The sequence below is a fragment of the Mesoplodon densirostris genome, chromosome 11, assembly GCF_025265405.1.
Source record: "Mesoplodon densirostris isolate mMesDen1 chromosome 11, mMesDen1 primary haplotype, whole genome shotgun sequence".
Classification (NCBI taxonomy): Eukaryota; Metazoa; Chordata; class Mammalia; order Artiodactyla; family Ziphiidae; genus Mesoplodon; species Mesoplodon densirostris.
Window position 1 is genome coordinate 30,998,124 of NC_082671.1, and position 20,122 is coordinate 31,018,245.

General features: G+C 40.1%; 1 protein-coding gene across 2 annotated transcripts in view; it reads right to left on the minus strand.

Annotated features, from left to right (window-relative positions):
• Positions 1-20,122, minus strand: part of CPNE8 (copine 8) — a 336,491-nt gene that overhangs the window by 221,038 nt on the left and 95,331 nt on the right. The window contains exon 5 of one of the 2 annotated variants that reach the window (XM_060111969.1): positions 9,532-9,635. In XM_060111969.1, the coding sequence (XP_059967952.1) occupies positions 9,532-9,635 (104 nt within the window). Of the gene's footprint in view, positions 1-9,531; positions 9,636-20,122 lie in introns of those variants that run through there. The other variant, XM_060111970.1, reaches the window with a different exon arrangement.

A 20,122-nucleotide genomic window follows, 5' to 3' on the forward strand; every position in this document is an offset into this window, starting at 1 on the left:
GGTCCTAACTGTCTGAATTTTTTAGAGACAATATAAAATTGAAATAATATTATATGACTCAAATTTCTGAAATTAACCAAATACATTCAAAAGTTTAAATGATACTTATTTAACTCAATTTTGCAATATGCTTCACATTTCAAACATGATACAATTTCTATGAGAAATCCTGTAATTTTTAGAAAAAAAGAAAAAGCTGAAGAAAAAATATATCATTTACCTACACTAATTTGGTACTATATTTCTTCTTGTTACACTATGATAAAATAATACAACATGCTCCCATCCTAATCAAACATACTAATTTCCTATATATTCTTACTTTTGCTTACTTATAATAAATATATTCCATTACTACATTCACTGTGCAGTAGAACCCTTCAAACATATACTTTCATCAGTATTAGATAACCAAGACAAAAATAAAAATTCCTCAGTCCAGGCATTATTTATTCTCTTCATAAAATTTTAGACATTCAGGTTTTGTACCATTAAATTATAAACTATTTTATGCAAAATTTAATTCTATATTGGAAAGCACAGATCCAATGAACATGTTAATTAAACTATCCAGGCCTCGGTTTTCTCATTTATAAAAATGAGATTGGGGCTTCCCTGGTGGTGCAGTGGTTGAGAGTCCGCCTGCCGATGCAGGGGACACTTGTTCATACCCTGGTCCAGGAGGATCCCACATGCCACGGAGTGGCTGGGACCATGAGCCATGGCCACTGAGCCTGCGCATCTGGAGCCTGTGCTCCACAATGGGAGAGGCCACAGTAGTGAGAGGCAAGTGTACCAAAAAAAAATGAGATAACTCTAACTCAGAAATTTATTGGGTTGGTTAAATCTGTTTACATATAGCAATGATTCTATTACAAACTGTGAATAATAGCAGTAGTATTACTATAACAAACCATACCTTTTTGTCTGTACTTACAAAACTTACTCTCAAATGGTATGAGATTCCATAGTTATTTTACTTAGTTTATAAAAAAACTGGAAGATATTAGTAACAAACATATTAAACCATCAAATCATTCTTTTCTTCCATATTTCCACCAGTAAGTGTGCTGAAGTTTTGTTTTCCTTTTTTTTTAATTCCCTGAATCACATACAGTACAATATTACTGATTTATCACAAAGTATTAGAGAAATATGTTAAGTTCTATCAATGGCCTAACTTCCTTCCTACCTTTAAGCCTTCCTTGTCCATGCTAAGCATACCTGGTGAGCTTGACAAACACGGTATAAGTATCACGTGCTTCCCGAACCTAACATATTCTCATTTGAGTCATTAGTTTGTCAAAGTAACTCTAGAAATGGCATTTGGTAAAATAGACATAATATTTAAATGACTAACCAACACCAAGTTCAGTGGAATTATATTTTCTTACCTGGACACTCCTTAAAATATATTAGCTTCCTTAGTCTCATGTTCAGTAGAGATGAGCACGTGACCACCACTCCATGTACAGGTAAATCATTCTTTACCTACTTCTCTCCAGAATGACCTGACCAGCTCTTAATTTTTGCTCTCAGGTCTACTGACTAATATTCGATTGCTATCATCCTTTTTAGAGCACCATTTTCCTTCCTTTCCTTCTACTAATGCAATTCTAGAATAGCCACAATTATGAATGTGAAATGACGTAGACTTAAGAAGCCAATACAAGGAGGGCTAAGATTAAACAACAGTGTGGGAAAGTGGGTGAGTACCACAGTTCACCTCTGTGGAACAAAAACTCAATAGCTAATAAGATCTTGTAAACTGACTGACTCCAGACTCTCTGTGGATAGGGAGTTGAACTGAAAGATAATATTTTAATATGTCTGATTCAGCATCAAAATAAAAAGAATATTAAAAATTCTAGCTTTATTCTAGGGAGAAGATGGCAGAAGAGTAAGACGCGATCACCTTCCTCCCCACAGATACATCAGAAATACATCTACACATGGAACTGCTTCTATAGAACACCCACGGATCATTGGCAGAAGACCTCACACCTCCCAAAAGGAAAGAAAGTCCCCACATACCTGGTTAGGGCAAAAGAAAAAAGAATAAACAGAGACAAAAGAATAGGGATGGGACCTGCATCAGTGGGAGGGAGCTGTGAAGGAGGAAAGGTTTCCACACACTAGAAGCCCCTTCATGGGAGGAGACTCCAGTGGCAGAGGGGGAAGCTTCAGAGCCATGGAGGAGAGCACAGCAACAGGGGTGTGGAGGGCAAAGCAGAGAGATTCCTGCACAGAGGATCGGTGCCGATCAGCACTCACCAGCCCGAGAGGCTTGTCTGTTCACCAGCCGGGACAGGCGGGGGCTGGGAGCTGAGGCTCGGAGTTCAGTTGGATGCCTGGAGACAACTGGGGTTGGTGGAATGAACACAGCCTGAAGGGGTTAGTGCACCAAGGCTAGCTGGGAGGGAGTCCGGGAGAAGTGTGGAGCTGCCAAAGAGACAAGAGACTTTTTCTTGCCTCTTTGTCTCTTGCTGCACGAGGAGAGGGGATTAAGAGCGGTGCTCTGGATGGGCGGTGCCCGTCCAGAGATGGGCCCGAGCCATGGCTAACAGAGCAGACCACAGAGATGGGCGTGGGATGCTAAGGCTGCTGCTGCCGCCACCAAGAAGCCTGTGTGCCAGAACAGATCACTATCCACGCTACCCCTCCTGGAAGCCTGTGCAGCCCGCCACTACCACGGTCTTGTGACCTAGGGACAATTTCCCCAGGAGAATGCAGGGCGCACCTCAGGCTGGTGCAACGTCACACCGGCCTGTACCGCCGCAAGCTTGCCCCGCATCCATACCCCTCCATCCCCCCGGCCTGAGTGAGCCAGAGCCCCCGAATCAGCTGCTCCTATAACACCATCCTGTCAGAGCAAAGAAGAGATTCCCTCAGGTGACCTACATGCAGAGGCGGGGCCAAGTCCAAAGCTGAAATCCAGGAGCTGTGCAAACAAAGAAGAGAAAGGGAAATTTCTCCTAGCAGCCTCAGAAGCAGCAGATTAAAGCCCCACAATCAACTTGACATACCCTGCATCTGTGGAATACCTGAATAGACAACGAATCATCCCAAATTGAGGAGGTGGACTTTGGGAGAAACATATATTATTTTTTCCCCTTTTCCTCTTGTTGTGAGTGTGTATGTGTATGCTCTGTGTGAGATTTTGTCTGTATATCTTTGCTTTCACCATTTGTCCTAGGGCTCTGACTGTCCATTTTTTTTTCTTTTTTTTTACTTAAATTTTTTTTTTCTTAATAATTATTTTTTATTTTAATTATTTTATTTTATTGTACTTTCTTTTATTTTATCCCCTTTCTTTCTTTCTTTCTTTTTCTTCTCCCTTTTATGCTGAGCCATGTGGTGAACAGGCTCCTGGTGCTCCAGCCAGGTGTAAGGGCTGTGCCACAGAGGTGGGAGAGCCAACTTCAGGACACTGGTTCACAAGAAACCTCCCAGATCCATGTAATATCAAATGGTGAAAACCTTCCAGAGATCTCCTCCATCTCAACACCAACACCAAGCTTCACGCAACAACCAGCAAGCTACACTGCTGGACACCCTATGCCAAACAATGAGCAAGACAGGAACACAGTCCCATACTATAGCAGAGAGTCTGCCAAAAATCATATTAAGGCCACAGACACCCCAAAACACACCACCAGACGTGGACGTGCCCACAAGAAAGACAAGATCCAACTTCATCCACCAGAACACAGGCACTAGTCCCCTCCACCAGGAAACCTACACAACCCACTGAACCAACCTGAGCCACTGGGGAAAGACATCAAAAGCAACGGGAACTACCAACCTGCAGTCTGCAAAAGGAAACCCCAAACACAGTAAGACATGCAAAATGAAAAGACAGAAAAACACACAGCAGATGAAGGGACAAGGTAAAAACCCACCAGACCTAACAAATGACGAGGAAATAGGCAGTCTACCAGAAAAAGAATTCAGAATAATGATAGTAAAGATGATCCAAAATCTTGGAAATAGAATAGAGAAAATGCAAAAACATTTAACAAGGACCTAGAAGAACTAAAGAGCAAACAAGCAATGATGAACAACAACATAAATGAAATTAAAAATACTCTAGAAGGAATCAATAGTAGAATAATGGAGGCAGAAGAACGGATAAGTGACATGGAAGATAAAATATTGGAAATAACTACTGCACAGCAGAATAAAGAAAAAACAATGAAAAGAATTGAGGACAGTCTCAGAGACCTCTGGGAGAACAATAAACACACCAACATTCGAATTATAGGGGTCCCAGAAGAAGAGAAAAAGAAACGGATTGAGAGAATATTTGAAGAGATTATAGTTGAAAACTTCCCTAATATGGGAAAGGAAAGAGTTAATCAAGTCCAGGAAGCACACAGAGTCCCATAAAGGATAAATCCAAGGAGAAACACACGAAGACACACATTAATCAAACTATCAAAAATTAAATACAAAGAAAACATATTAAAAGCAGGAAGGGAAAAACAACAAACAACGCACAAGGGAATCCCTATAAGGATAACAGCTGATCTTTCAGCAGAAACTCTGCAAGCCAGAAGGCAGTGGCAGAACATATTTAAAGTGATGAAGTAGAAAAACCTACAACCAAAATTACTGTACCCAGCAAGGATCTCGTTCAGAGTTGATGGAGAAATTAAAACTTTTACAGACAAGCAAAAGCTGAGAGAGTTCAGCACCACCAAACAAGCTTTACAACAAATGCTAAAGGAACTTATCTATGCAAGAAACACAAGAGAAGGAAAAGACCTACAATAACAAACCAAAAACAATTAAGTAAAAGGGAATAGTAACATACATACATATCGATAATTACCTTAAATATAAATGGATTAAATGCTCCCACCAAAAGAAACAGACTGGCTGAATGGATAAAAAAACAAGACCCATATATATGCTGTCTACATGAGACCCACTTCAGACCTAGGTACACATACAAACTGAAAGTGATGGGATGGAAAAAGATATTCCATGCAAATGGAAATCAGAAGAAAGCTGGAGTAGCAATTCTCATATCAGACAAAATAGATTTTAAAATAAAGATTATTAAAAGAGACAAAGAAGGACACTACATAATGATCAAGGGATCAATCAAAAAAGAAGATATAACAATTGTAAATATTTATGCACACAACATAGGAGCACCTCAATACATAAGGCAAATACTAACAGCCATAAAAGGGGAAATCAACAGTAACACAATCATAGTAGGGGACTTTAACACCACACTTTTACCAATGGACAGATTATCCAAAATGAAAATAAATACGGAAACACAAGCTTTAAATGATACATTAAACAAGATGGACTTAATTCATATTTATAGGACATTCCATGCAAAAACAAAAGAATACACATTTTTCTCAAGTGCTCATGGAACATTCTCCAGGATAGATCATATCTTGGGTCACAATACAGCCTTGGTAAATTTAAGAAAACTGAAATCGTATCAAGTATCTTTTCCGACCACAATGCTATGAGACTAGACATCAATTACAGGAAAAGATCTGTAAAAAATACAAACACATGGAGGCTAAACAATACACTACTCAATAACGAAGTGATCACTGAAAAAATCAAAGAGGAAATTAAAAAATACCTAGAAACAAACAACAATGGAGACACAAGGACCCAAATCCTATGTGATGCAGCAAAAGCAGTTCTAAGAGGGAAGTTTATAGCAATACAATCCTACCTTAAGAAACAGGAAACATCTCATATAAAAAACTTAACCTTGCACCAAAAGCAATTAGAGAAAGAAGAACAAAACAAACCCAAATTTAGCAGAAGGAAAGAAATCATAAAGATCACATCAGAAATAAATGAAAAAGAAATGAAGGAAATGATAACAAAGATCAATAAAACTAAAAGCTGGTTCTTTGAGAAGATAAACAAAATTTATAAACCATAAATCAGACTCATCAAGAAAAAAAGGAGAAGACACAAATCAATAGAATTAGAAATGAAAAAGGAGAAGTAACAACTGACACTGAAGAAATACAAAAGATCATGACAGATTACTAAAAGCAACTCTATGCCAATAAAATGGGCAACCTGGAAGAAATGGACAAATTCTTAGAAATGCACAACCTGCCAAGACTGAATCAGGAAGAAATAGAAAATATGAATAGACTAATCACAAGCACTGAAATTGAAATTGTGATTAAAAATCTTCCAACAAACAAAAGCCCATGACCAGATGGCTTCACAGCCAAATTCTATCAAACATTTAGAGAAGAGCTAACACCTATCCTTCTGAAACTCTTCCAAAATATAGCAAAGGGAGGAACACTCCCAAACTCATTCTACGAGGCCACCGTCACACTGATAACAAAACCAGACAAATGTGTCACAAAGAAATGAAATTACACGCCAATATCACTGATGAACATAGATGCAAAAATCTTCAACAAAATACTAGCAAACAGAATCCAACAGCACATTAAAAGGATCATACACTATGATCAATTGGGGTTTATTCAAGGAATGCAAGGATTCTTCAATATACGCAAGTCAATCAACGTGATACACCATATTAACAAATTGAAGGAGAAAATCCATATGATCATCTCAAATGCAGAGAAAGCTTTCGACACAATTCAACACCAATTTATGATAAAAACCCTGCAGAAAGTAGGCATAGATGGAACTTTCCTCAACATAATAAAGGCCATATATGACAAACCCACAGCCAACATCGTCCTAAATGGTGAAAAACTGAAATCATTTGCACTAAGATCAGGAACAAGACAAGGTTGCCCACTCTCACCACTCTTATTCAACATAGTTTTGGAAGTTCTAGCCACAGCAATCAGAGAAGAAAAAGAAATAAAAGGTATCCGAATCGGAAAAGAAGTAGTAAAGCTGTCACTGCTTGCAGATGACATGATACTATACATAGAGAATCTTAAAGATTCTACCAGAAAACTACTAGAGTTAATCAAATAATGTGGTAAAGTAGCAGGATACAAAATTAATGCACAGAAATCTCTGCACTCTTATACACTAATGATGAAAAATCTGAAAGTAAAATTAAGAAAACACTCCCATTTACCATTGCAACAACATATCTAGGAATAACCCTATCTAAGGAGACAAAAGACCTGTATGCAGAAAATTATAAGACATTGATGAAAGAAATTAAAGATGATACAAATAGATGGAGAGATATACCATGTTCTTGGATTGAAAGAATCAACATTGTGAAAATGACTCTACTACCCAAAGCAATCTACAGATTCAATGCTATCCTTATGAAACTACCACTGGCATTTTTCACAGAACTAGAACAGAAAATTTCATAATTTGTATAGAGATACAAAAGACCCCGAATAGCCAAAATAAACTTGAGAACGAAAAATGGAGTTGGAGGAATCAGGCTCCCTGACTTCAGACAATACTACAAAGCTACAGTAATCAAGACAATATGGTACTGGCACAAAAACAGAAATATAGATCAAGGGAACAGGATAGAAAGCCCAGAGATAAACCCATGCACATATGGTCACCTTATCTTTCATAAAGGAGGCAAGAATATACAGTGGAGAAAAGACAGCCTCTTCAATAAGTGGTGCTCGGAAAACTGGACAGATAGATGTAAACGTATGAAATTAGAACACTCCCTAACACCATACACAAAAATAAACTCAAAATGTATTAAAGACCTAAATGTAACGGCAGATGCTATCAACCTCTTAGAGGAAAATATAGGCAGAACACTCTATGACATAAATCACAGCAAGATCCTTTTTGACCCACCTCCTAGAGAAATGGAAATAAATATAAAAATAAACAAATGGGACCTAATGAAACTTAAAAGCTTTTGCACAGCAAAGTAAACCCTAAATGAGACCAAAAGACAGCCCTCAGATTGGGAGAAAATATTTGCAAGTGAAGCAACTGACAAAGGATTAATCTCCAAAATATAAAAGCAGCATATGCAGCTCAACAATAAAAAAACAACCCGATCCAAAAATGGGCAGAAGACCTAAACAGACATTTCTCCAAAGAAGATATACAGATTGCCAACAAACACATGAAATAATGCTCAACATCATTAATCGTTAGAGAAATGAAAATCAAAACTACAATGAGATATCATCTCACACCGGTCAGAATGGCCATCATCAAAAAATCTAGAAACAGTAAATGCTGGAGAGGGTGTGGAGAAAATGGAACACTCTTGCATGTTGGTGGGAATGTAAATTGATATAGCCACTATGGAGAACAGTATGGAGATTCCTTTAAAAACTACAAATAGAACTACTGTACGACCTAGCAATCCCACTACTGGGCATATACTCTGAGAAAACCATAATTCAAAAAGAGTCATGTACCAAAATGTTCATTGCAGTTCTATTTACAATAGTCAGGACATGGAAGCAACCTAAGTGTCCTTCAATGGATGAATGGATAAATAATATGTGGGACATATACACAATGGAATATTACTCAGCCATAAAAAGAAACAAAATTGAGTTATTTGTAGTGAGGTGGATAGACCTAGAGTCTGTCATACAGAGTGAAGTAAGTCAGAAGGAGAAAAACAAATACCATATGCTAACACATATATATGGAATCTAAGAAAAAAAAATGTCATGAAAAACCTAAGGGTAAGATGGGAATAAAGACACAGACCTACTAGAGAATGGACTTGAGGATATGGAGAGTGGGAATGGTAAGCTGTGACAAAGTGAGAGAGTGGCATGGACATATATACACTACCAAACGTAAAATAGATAGCTAGTGGGAAGCAGTTGCATAGCACAGGGAGATCAGCTAGGTGGTTTGTGACCACCTAAATGGGTGGGATGAGGAGGGTGGGAGGGAGGGAGATGCAAGAGGGAGGAGATATGGGAACATATATATATATATATGTATAACTGATGCACTTTGTTATAAAGCAGAAACTAACACACCATTGTAAAGCAATTATACTCCAATAAAGATGTTAAAAAAAGAAAAAATCTAGCTTTAGCATCCTGAGTCTATAAATCAGAAACTAACACACCATTGTAAAGCAATTTTACTCCAATAAAGATGTTAAAAAAATTCTAGCTTTAGCATCCTGAGTCTTGGAAATATGAGTCCACAAAGAGATAAAGGGAGCCATAGTTAGGCAGAGATCCATGTACTATACAAAGAAGCAGCTGAGAGAAGTCAAGGTCTGGGAAATATCAGCCATGGAAATATATGAGAATCACCTTGGAGTATAAGTAGAAATTTTAAGAAACCTACTAAGGCATAGGATGGTTTGAAAGAATGTCCATATATACCACCCAGCATTTCTACATGGTTAAATTAATCACTTATATTTTCAATAAACAGGTAGCAGAAAATCTATAAAATGCAAAGCAATGCTGGGGACAGTGCTCAGGCCACACTCTAAATAGAATTAATCTGATTACCTGCTAATATAATCTAGTATTTAGTACATCCATAAGACCCAACTTTATGTTATGGATGTAGTCTTTAAAAATCAGTTTATAAAATGCAAGTTTAACTGGAACTTACAAGTCAAAACGAAGATTCTCTCTTTCTTCAAAAAAGTAGTCCAGAATAAATTTTCTTACAAAATCAGGATTTAAAGTATTATCAATTACTTCAGTCCTTCCAAACTGTTGAGGAAAAGAGAGAGAGGTTAAAATCAAGTCTTGCATGGTTACTTATTGCAGTATAGTGATTATTATTAATATATTTCCTTGAAAACATAAGCAATGAATATCCAAATGACTTGATAAAATAAAGCCCTCAGAAAAGCTTTTAGAGATCAAATTATCCCTCTTATTCACTCAGAGAATTCAGAAAATGAGCCCTGATTTCATTCACATTTACTGGAAAAGCAGCTTCTGAAAATTCATATAACAACAGTAACACTTCCTCCACTTTTCTCCCCACTTGAAACCCAAATCCCTTTCCAATCAAGAGAAGTTATTTCCACCTTAAATTTAAATTTATCACAAATATTCTTCCTAACCTAGTGTATAACTAGGCCAACCAATATATATTCTTACAACTGGAGAGCTTGGTTATGAGAATATGTGTTCATATTCAGTTCATAATCAAGCAGTCCTCTACACAGAAAAGTTTATTAGCCATGTTCAGGGAAAAAATTTCTTATAATCTATTACACAATTCAATCATTTTTTTGTTTGTTTTGTTCTGTTTTAATTCATATAGTATCTAGATAGCCAAAATGAGACCTACGATTCTTGCATGCTTTTAAGCTACTGTATTACACTTTTGCCTAGAAAAAATAAGTTTCTCCATCTTAAGGGAAGTGGAAACCAATAAACAGAACTCCTTCCTCTCAATATGAAGGAAGACCATCAGGCACTGCTTCCAAAGGTAGAGCAAAAATATAAACTTTATATCTGTTTTTTTTGTATTCAGCTTACATTCTTTCCCTCCTACTAACATGGTATTCTAAAGAGGGAATTTTAACCTTTAGTTCTGAACAGCATTATGCATGCTGTCTTATCAGAGAACTCTTATTAAAATTCAAGGCAAAACTATCTTTTTATTAGGAATAAGAAAACTACTAATCCACCATAAAGTAAAGGTCATGAGCTTATCACATATATTGTGATAATAAAGTTATGAAACAAAATCTTGATGACAGGGACTTCCCTGGTGGTGCAGTAGTTAAGAATCCGCCTGCCAATGCATGGGACACGGGTTTGAGCCCTGGCCCAGGAAGATCCCACATGTTGCGGAGCAACAAAGCCCATGAGTCACAACGACTGAGCCTACACTCTAGAGCCCACGAGCCACAACTACGGAGCATGCGCTCTAGAGCCCACGAGCCACAACTACTGAGCCTGTGTGCCACAACTACTGAAGGCCACGTGCCTAGAGCCCATGATCCACAACAAGAGAAGCCATCACAATGAGAAGTCCATGCACCACAACAAAGAGTAGCCCCCACTCGCCACAACTAGAGAAAGCTTATGAGCAGTAATGAAGGACCCAACACAGTGAAAAATACATACATACATAATTTTTTTAATTAGTTTCTACTTTATAACAAAGTGAATCAGTTATACATATACTTCTGTTCTCATATCCCTTCCCTGTTGCACGTCCCTCCCTCCCACCCTCCCTATCCCACCCCTCCATGCAGTCACAAACCACAGAGCTGATCTCCCTGTGCTATGCGGCTGCTTCCCACTAGCTATCTACCTTATGTTTGGTAGTGTATATGTGTCCATGCCTCTCTCTCGCTTTGTCGCAGCTTACCCTTCCCCCTCCCCATATCCTCAAGTCCATTCTCAAGTAGGTCTGTGTCTTTATTCCTGTTTTACCCCTAGGTTCTTCATGACGTTTTTTTTCTTAAATTCCATATATACATACATAAATTTTTAAAAACATCTTTATTGGAGTATAATTGCTTTACAATGGTGTGTTAGTTTCTGCTGTATAAGAAGTGAATCAGCTACACATATACATATATCCCCATATCCCCTCCCTCTTGCGTCTCCCTCCCACCCGCCCTATCCCACCACTCTAGGTGGTCACATAGCACCGAGCTGATCTCCCTGTGCTATGCGGCTGCTTCCCACTAGCTACCTATTTTACATTTGGTAGTGTATATATGTCCGTGCCACTCTCACTTTGTCCCAGCTTACCCTTCCCCCTCCCCGTGTCCTCAAGTCCATTCTCTATATCTCCATCTTTATTAAATACATTTATATAAAAAATATTGATGATAAAAGATTGATTATGGCTATTACTAACTATCTGAAAAAGAACTAGTTTCAGAGACTTATGAATTAGGCAATGTTTCATATCTTGGACCAAAATCATAAAAGCAAATCATAACCCAGGTAACTAATTCAACATTTCAAAAATATTGAACATTTATTTGAACAATAATAATAATTACAACCACCATTGAGTACTTTACTTTGTTCTAAGCACTTTTCACACATTACTTTAAATCTTTACCATAACCCCACAAGGTAGGTGTTAGTAGTCCTATTTTAAGATGAGAACATTGACGTAGAGGGTCACAACCTAAGTCACTTTGGCTACAAAATATACATTCATTCTTTCTAGGACTCTCCCCTATTTCAGCATAGAATATATTAGGCTCCGGGAAGATTCAACAATAAGCCTATCCATGGTTTCTAATTTTAAGGGAATGGGAATAGGAGCATGTACCAAAAAACACAGGCTTACAGTACACATGCACCACAAAAAGCAATGTAGGAGTACAAGTCTGAACCAGATAGAGCCTGGGGCCTCCCAGCCTTTCTATTGCCTGGAGGCAAAATGGTTTCCAGACCAGAGCAGAGAATATTAAACTAGCAAATGTACAACAGTCTCAAAGAAAAACTCAGGCAATACCCATATTCTCCAGCACCCCAATCCCTCTTGTGGATTTTAACCCAAACCCTCACTCAGAGTGAAGAAGTTAGAGTGGAATTCTCAGGGTAACGTTCACTGAGTTTCAAAGCCAGCAACTTGGGCCTAGAAGCCATTAAAACAAGCTTGTCTTAGGGAACAATGGCTTGTCAGCAATATGGGTGGCTGAGTATACTCTGCCATCTCAAGTGAAGATTAATATGTAGCCATTAAAATTTCAGCTAATCACCTATAAATTATGAACATCTACTATAATATGCCTTCTGACACATAGCCCTGAAATTGCTTTCGATGATGTCAACAGTGATCTTCATATTGCTACCTCAAGTGGTCACTTCCTGGCCTTCATCACATCAGACTACTCAGCAGCATTTGACAAAACTGTCCATTCCTTCCACTCTGAAGTAGGCTTTTCTGTTTTTTTTGACACCACAATGCCCTGTTTTTCCCTTCTTAGATTCTCAGACATGCAACCTCTCACTGTCAGAGCACAATTCCAGGCCCTCTTCATCTGTCTATCTTCACTTTTATATTAGGTTATTTAATCTATTCTTTGGCTTTAAATACCATCTACATGATGATAACTTCCAAATGTACATCATCAGCCCAGATTTGCCTCTAAGTAAAGGCTCATGCATACAACTATCTTCTAGACGTATATGTGTGGTTGTCTTATGGGATCACGAGAATTAACATTTAAATGTTAAATATTTATTTTATACCACAAGCACCACCCCAATCTTGGTCCTTACCAGTCTACCCCTTGTCAATAAACGATATCACCATCTACTTGATTCCTTAGGCCATAAATGAGTCATCCTTTTCAACTCCTTTTTAAACGACCAACCCTACTCGTCACCACCTCATAAATTGTCAATTTCAACTCCAAAACATATCTCACAGCTGTCCTCTTCTCTCCCTATCTCCTGTCATCAGTTTAATTCAAGATTTTCTTCCTTCTCATGGACCACCTCAAAAGCATCCTATCTCTCTTGTTCCCCCTCCACATAACATCCAGAGTAAACATTTGAAAAATGTAAACATAGCCATGCAATTTCACTACCCTAAAAATCTTTAATAGCTTCCCACAGTACTTCAAATAAAACCTCTTTTCTTTGGACTATAAGACTTGCCCCTGTCTACCTCTTAAACTTCATTATAGGCCAGTATTCCCTCTTTCTCTTTGATCCAGACAGCTTGCCTTCTTTTACATCATTTTACACACCAAACCCTTCCCATCTGATGGCCCTTGTACTTGCTATATCTTCTTCCTGGAATGTTCTTAGCACCACGCTTGCATGGCTGACTTTTTTTATCCTTTCAGCCTCTGGCTCTAAACACCCAGTCTAAAGTAGGTCCCCCAGCCCTACTATTATTCTCCTTCATAGTTCCTGTTTGTTTTCCCTCATAAAACTTATACTTTGGAATTATATTAATACTTTTATTTGTTTTATATTTCCCTTACTAGAAAATAAGCTCCATTTAGGCACAGAATATACATATCTGTTTGGTTCATACAAGTACAAAATTAAACAAATGGTTAACTAAGGTGATCTTCAATATATTGTTCAGAGAAAAAAAATCAAGGAAAATTTATAGTATAATACCAATTTTGATTAAAATGTGTGTGTGTGTGTGTATATATATATATATATATACACACACACAAAGAAACATAGAAGAAATTATACCAGAATGTATCAACTATATTCTAATTGTTTTTCACTATTTGTGGGTTTTCCTAATTTCTTGAAGTATATTTTACTTTTAAAATAAGAAGCATAAAACTTTTAAAGAGTGTTCTAGTTTTTTAAGTCATTCTATTATGAAAAGTGAAAACTGGCAATAATAAGAAATCCACAGATAAATTATGATTAGTTCAGCTCATGGGAAATATGTTGGTTCTTTCCCAGAGGATGGAATACATTAGCTATCAACCAAGTGATTAATCTTCTTGACTTGAAATAAAATTTAAGTCTTAGCTAATGCTACCACTAAATAAAGATTTTCTAATTCTTTGGAAAATGTACAGCTGCATATAATTCTGTTCAGATCAGAGAGGGTTAAATGTTTGAGGCAAGCAATTATTAAAAACAGTTGTTAATCGTATACACCAGAAACAGCTACTTTTGAAAGAATTGTAATTTGTATCCTAAAACATCTTTTTCTGAATATCAACAATACTGGGTTGTCAGAAGTACCTACAAATCTGACTACAGTAACCTCTGGCACAATGAATATATCTAAATATGTGGACAGCAGAGCAGTTTAACATAATTATACAGTACTAAGTTTCTTCATTTCATAAATTGAAAACTGTTAGAAAAAAATGTTTTTACTAACCAAGTGTGAAAGTTCTCAGTCACTGGAAAAAGCATGTAAACTGTTAATTTTGTTAGAAAATAAAACACTGTTTCTTGTAAAACTTTAAGCAAAAAAAAAACAATTCACAATCAAGTCATTGAAAAATTTCCTTTGTTTTATGCTTGAGCTAATCGGATAAATACCTGATTTTCCAATTTAGGAACAAATCTTACAGAAAATAACAGAATGGAAATACTTCTGATTTTTAAATCAACTAACTGTTAAACTCTTTCAGAAGAACAGTATTGGAAAGAATATTCAACTATTTATTGCACCAAGCAAATGAACTCTGTTATGAGAAAAATGTTCAAGAAGGTTTAATATATGGTGAAGGCTCAGAACAATCACACAATCTCACATTCATTTGTCAACTAAAATGAAAGTGATGAAGAAAAAAGGTCATGTGGACTAGCGCACATCTTTATTTCAGTTATTAAATTAGAATTAAATCTTAGTAGCAGTGATATATAGAGGACAGTCTCCAGAGATTAGACAAGAAGACTAGATAAACTGAATAGTGCAGATAGAATATTAAGACAAAGTAAAATAAAAACACTCAATTTAGGGCTATATATATCTAACCTGCATAAAGGATGCCAAGTGTAAGCATGCACAAGTGCACATGCATGCATGCACACACACACACGCTCACATACACGTACACACACAACCAAAATTGAAGATTTACATTCTTAAACACTTCCTCCTGGGAGTTAAACACTGGGATTACCAGAGAATCCATGGACATTTTCCTCTGAGGGAAAATGATAAGAGTTCTGTCATGTAACTCATTATCCAAGACTTTTTTTTTTTGTTTTTACAAATCAGTGATCTGAAATTCACTTAATTAAAAGCAGACAAGTAAGCAGGGCCGGAGGAAGATGGCGGAAGAGTAAGACGCGGAGATCACCTTCCTCCCCACAGATACATCAGAAATTCATCTACACGTGGAACAACTCCTACAGAACACCTACTGAACGCCGACAGAAGACCTCAGACCCCCTAAAAGGCAAGAAACTCCCCACATACCTGGGTAGGGCAAAAGAAAAAAAGAATAAACAGAGACAATAGGATAGGGACGGGACCTGCACCAGTGGGAGGGAGCCGTGAAGGAGGGAAGGTTTCTACACACTACAAGCCCCTTCGCGGGCGGAGACTGCAGGTGGCGGAGGGGGAAAGCTTCGGAGTAGCGGAGGAGAGCACAGCAACAGGGGTGTGGAGGGCAAAGCGGAGAGATTCCGGCACAGAGGATCGGTGCCCTCAGGCACACACCAGCCCGAGAGGCTTGTCTGCTCGGCCGCCGTGGCGGGCGGGGCTGGGAGCTGAGGCTTGGGTATCGGCTTTCAGTCGGAGCGCAGGGAGAGGACTGGGGCTGGCGGCAGGAAGAGAGCCTGAAGGGGTTAGTGCACCACGGCTAGCCCGGAGGGAGTCCGGGGAAAGGGTCTGGAGTTGCTGAAGAGGCAAGAGTCTTTTTTCACTTTCACTTTCGTTTCCTGGTGTGCGAGGAGAGGGCATTAAAAGGGCTGCTTAGGGAAGCGCCGGAGACAGGCGCGAGCCGCGGGTAAGGCGTGGACCTCGGAGACGGGCGTGGGCCGCCGCCGCCCGCCGCCGCCGCGGCCCGCCGCCGCCCACCGCCGGCCGCCGCCCGCCGCCGCCGCGGCCCGCCGCCGCCGCCGCCGCCCGACGCAGCCCGCCGCCGCCGCCGCCGCCCGACGCGGCCCGCCGCCGCCGCCGCCCCCGCGGCCCGCCGCCGCCGCCGCCGCCGCCGCGGCCCGCCACCGCCGCCGCCCCCGCGGCACGCCACCGCCGCCGCGGCCCGCCGCCGCCGCCGCCCCCGCGGCCCGCCACCGCCGCCGCCTGCTGCCGCCTGCCGCCGCCGCCGCCGAGGCCCGCTGCCGCCGCCGCCCCCCGCCGCCCGCCACCGCCGCCGCCTGCCGCCGCCCGCCGCCGCCGCCGCAGCCGCGGGGCCTGTGTGCGAGCGCGGGTCACTGTCCGCCCCGCCTTCCGGGGGACCTGTGCACCCCGCCACTGCCGGGGTCCCGAGACCCGGGGACGGCTTTCCCGGGAAAGCGTACGGAGCGCCACGGGCTGCTGCAACGTCACGCCGGCCTCTGCCGCCGCAGGCCCGCCCCACACTGCGCGCCCCTCCCTCCCCTCTGCATGAGTGAGCCAGAGCCCCCGAATCAGCGGCTCCTTTAAACCCGTCCTGTCTGAGCGAAGAACGGACGCCCTCCGGCGACCTACGCACAGAGGCGGGGCCAGGTCCAAGGCTGAGACCCGGGAGCTGTGAGAGCAGAGTCAGGGAAATCTCTCTGTGCAGCCTCGGAGGCAGCGGATTAAAGCTCCACGGTCCACTTGATGTGCCCTGCGTCTGTGGAGTGCATGAATGGACAGCGAATCATCCCAAATTGAGGAAGTGGACTTTGAGGACAAGATTTAAGACTTTCCCCCCTTTTCCTCTTTTTACAACGAATTATTCCAAAGTAAGGAGGTGGACTTAGAGAGCAAGATTTCAGACTTCTTGCCCTTTTCCTCTTTTTACAACGAATTATCCCAAATTGAGGAGGTGGGCTTGGAGAGCAAGATTTTTGATTTTTCCCCCTGCTCTCTTTTTGTGAATGTGTATGTGTAATCTTCTGTGTAAGATTCTCTCTGTATAGCTTTGCTTCCACCATATGTCCCAGGGTTCTATCGGTCCGTTTTTTTTTTTTTCAATAATTACTTTCTAATTTTAATAACGCTACTATATTTCATACTTTATTCTATTTTACTTTACCTGCTCTTTCTTTTTTTCCTACCTTCCCTTCCTCCCTCCCTCCCTCCGCTCTTCCTTTCCTTCTTTCTTTTTCTTTCCTCCCTCCCTCCCACCCTTCTTCTTTCCACTTTCTTTTTCTTTCCTTCCTCCCTCCCTCCCTCCTGTCTTTCTTTCTTTCTTCCCTTCCTCCCTCCCTCCCTCCCTTCTTCCATTCACTCTTCCTTTTGCTTTCATTGCCCACTCCCTCCCTCCTTTCTTTCCTTCTTTCTTTCCATCCTTCCTCACTCCCTCCCTCCTTTCTTTCTTTCTTCCTTCCTTCCTTCCTTTCTTCCCTTCTTCCTTTCTTTCCCTCTCTCTTTCTTTCTTCTACTAATTCTTTCTTTCTGCTTTTTCTCCCTGTTATTCTGAGCTGGGTGGATGAAAGGCTCTTGGTGCTGCAGCCAGGAGCCAGTGCTGTGCCTCTGAAGTGGGAGAGCCAACTTCAGGACACGGGTCCACAAGAGACCTCCCAGCTCCACATAATATCAAGCAGCGAAAATCTCCCAGAGATCTCCATCCCAACACCAGCACCCAGCTTCAGTCAACGACCAGCAAGCTACAGTGCTGGTCACCCTATGCCAAGCAACTAGCAAGGCAGGAACACAACCCCACCCATTAGCAGAGAAGCTACCTAAAAACATAATAAGGCCATAGGCACCCCAAAACACACCACCAGACGTGGACCTGTCCACCAGAAAGACAAGATCGAGCCTCAACCACCAGAACACAGGCATTAGTCCCCCCCACCAGGAAGTCTATACAACCTACTGAAACAACCTTAGCCACTGGGGTCAGACACGAAAAACAACGGGAACTACGAATCTGCAGCCTGCAAAAAGGAGACCCCAAACACAGTAACATAAGCAAAATGAGAAGACAGAAAAACACACAGCAGGTGAAGGAGCAAGATAAAAACCTACCAGACCTAACAAATGAAGAGGTAATAGGCAGTCTACCTGAAAAAGAATTCAGAATAATGATGGTAAAGATGATCCAAAATCTTGGAAATAGAATAGACAAAATGCAAGAAACAGTTAACAAGGACCTAGAAGAACTAAAGATGAATCAAGCATCGATTAAAAACACAATACATGAAATAAAAAATACTCTAGATGGGATCAATAGCAGAATAACTGAGGCAGAAGAACGGATAAGTGAGGTGGAAGATAAAATAGTGGAAATAACTGATGCAGAGCAAAATAAAGAAAAAAGATTGAAAAGAACAGAGGACAGTCTCAGAGACCTCTGGGACAACATTAAACGCACCAACATTCGAATTATAGGGGTTCCAGAAGAAGAAGAGAAAAAGAAAGGGACTGAGAAAATATTTGAAGAGATTATAGTTGAAAACTTCCCCAATATGGGAAAGGAAATAGTTAATCAAGTCCAGGAGGCACAGAGAGTCCCATACAGAATAAATCCAAGGAGAAAAACACCAAGACACATATTAATCAAACTGTCAAAAATTAAACACAAAGAAATCATATTAAAAGCAGCAAGGGAAAAACAACAAATAACACACAAGGGAATCCCCATCAGGTTAACAGCTGATCTCTCAGCAGAAACTCTACAAGCCAGAAGGGAGTGGCAGGACATAATTAAAGTGATGAAGGAGAGAAACCTGCAGCCAAGATTACTCTACCCAGCAAGGATCTCATTCAGATTTGATGGAGAAATTAAAACCTTTACAGACAAGCAAAAGCTGAGAGAGTTCAGCACCACCAAACCAGCTTTACAACAAATGCTAAAGGAACTTCTCTAGGCAAGAAACACAACAGAAGGAATATACCTACAATAACGAACCCAAAGCAATTAATGAAATGGGAACAGGAACATACATATCAATAATTACCTTAAATGTAAATGGACTAAATGCTCCCACCAAAAGACACAGAGTGGCTGAATGGATACAAAAACAAGACCCATATATATGCTGTCTACAAGAGACCCACTTGAGACCTAAAGACACATACAGACTGAAAGTAAGGGGATGGAAAAAGATATTCCATGCAAATGGAAATCAAAAGAAAGCTGGAGTAGCAATTCTTATATCAGACAAAATAGACTTTAAAATAAAGACTATTAGAAGAGACAAAGAAGGACACTACATAATGATCAAGGGATCGATCCAAGAAGAAGATATAACAATTGTAAATATTTATGCACCCAACATAGGAGCACCTCAATACATAAGGCAAATACTAACAGCCATAAAAGGGGAAATCGACAGTAACACAATCATAGTAGGGGACTTTAACACCCCACTTTCACCAATGGACAGATCATCCAAAATGAAAATAAATAAGGAAACACAAGCTTTAAATGATACATTAAACAAGATGGACTTAATTGATATTTATAGGACATTCCATCCAAAAACAACAGAATACACATTTTTCTCAAGTGCTCATGGAACATTCTCCAGGATAGATCATATCTTGGGTCACAAATCAAGCCTTGGTAAATTTAAGAAAATTGAAATTGTATCAAGTATCTTTTCCGACCACAATGCTATGAGACTAGACATCAATTACAGGAAAAGATCTGTAAAAAATACAAACACATGGAGGCTAAACAATA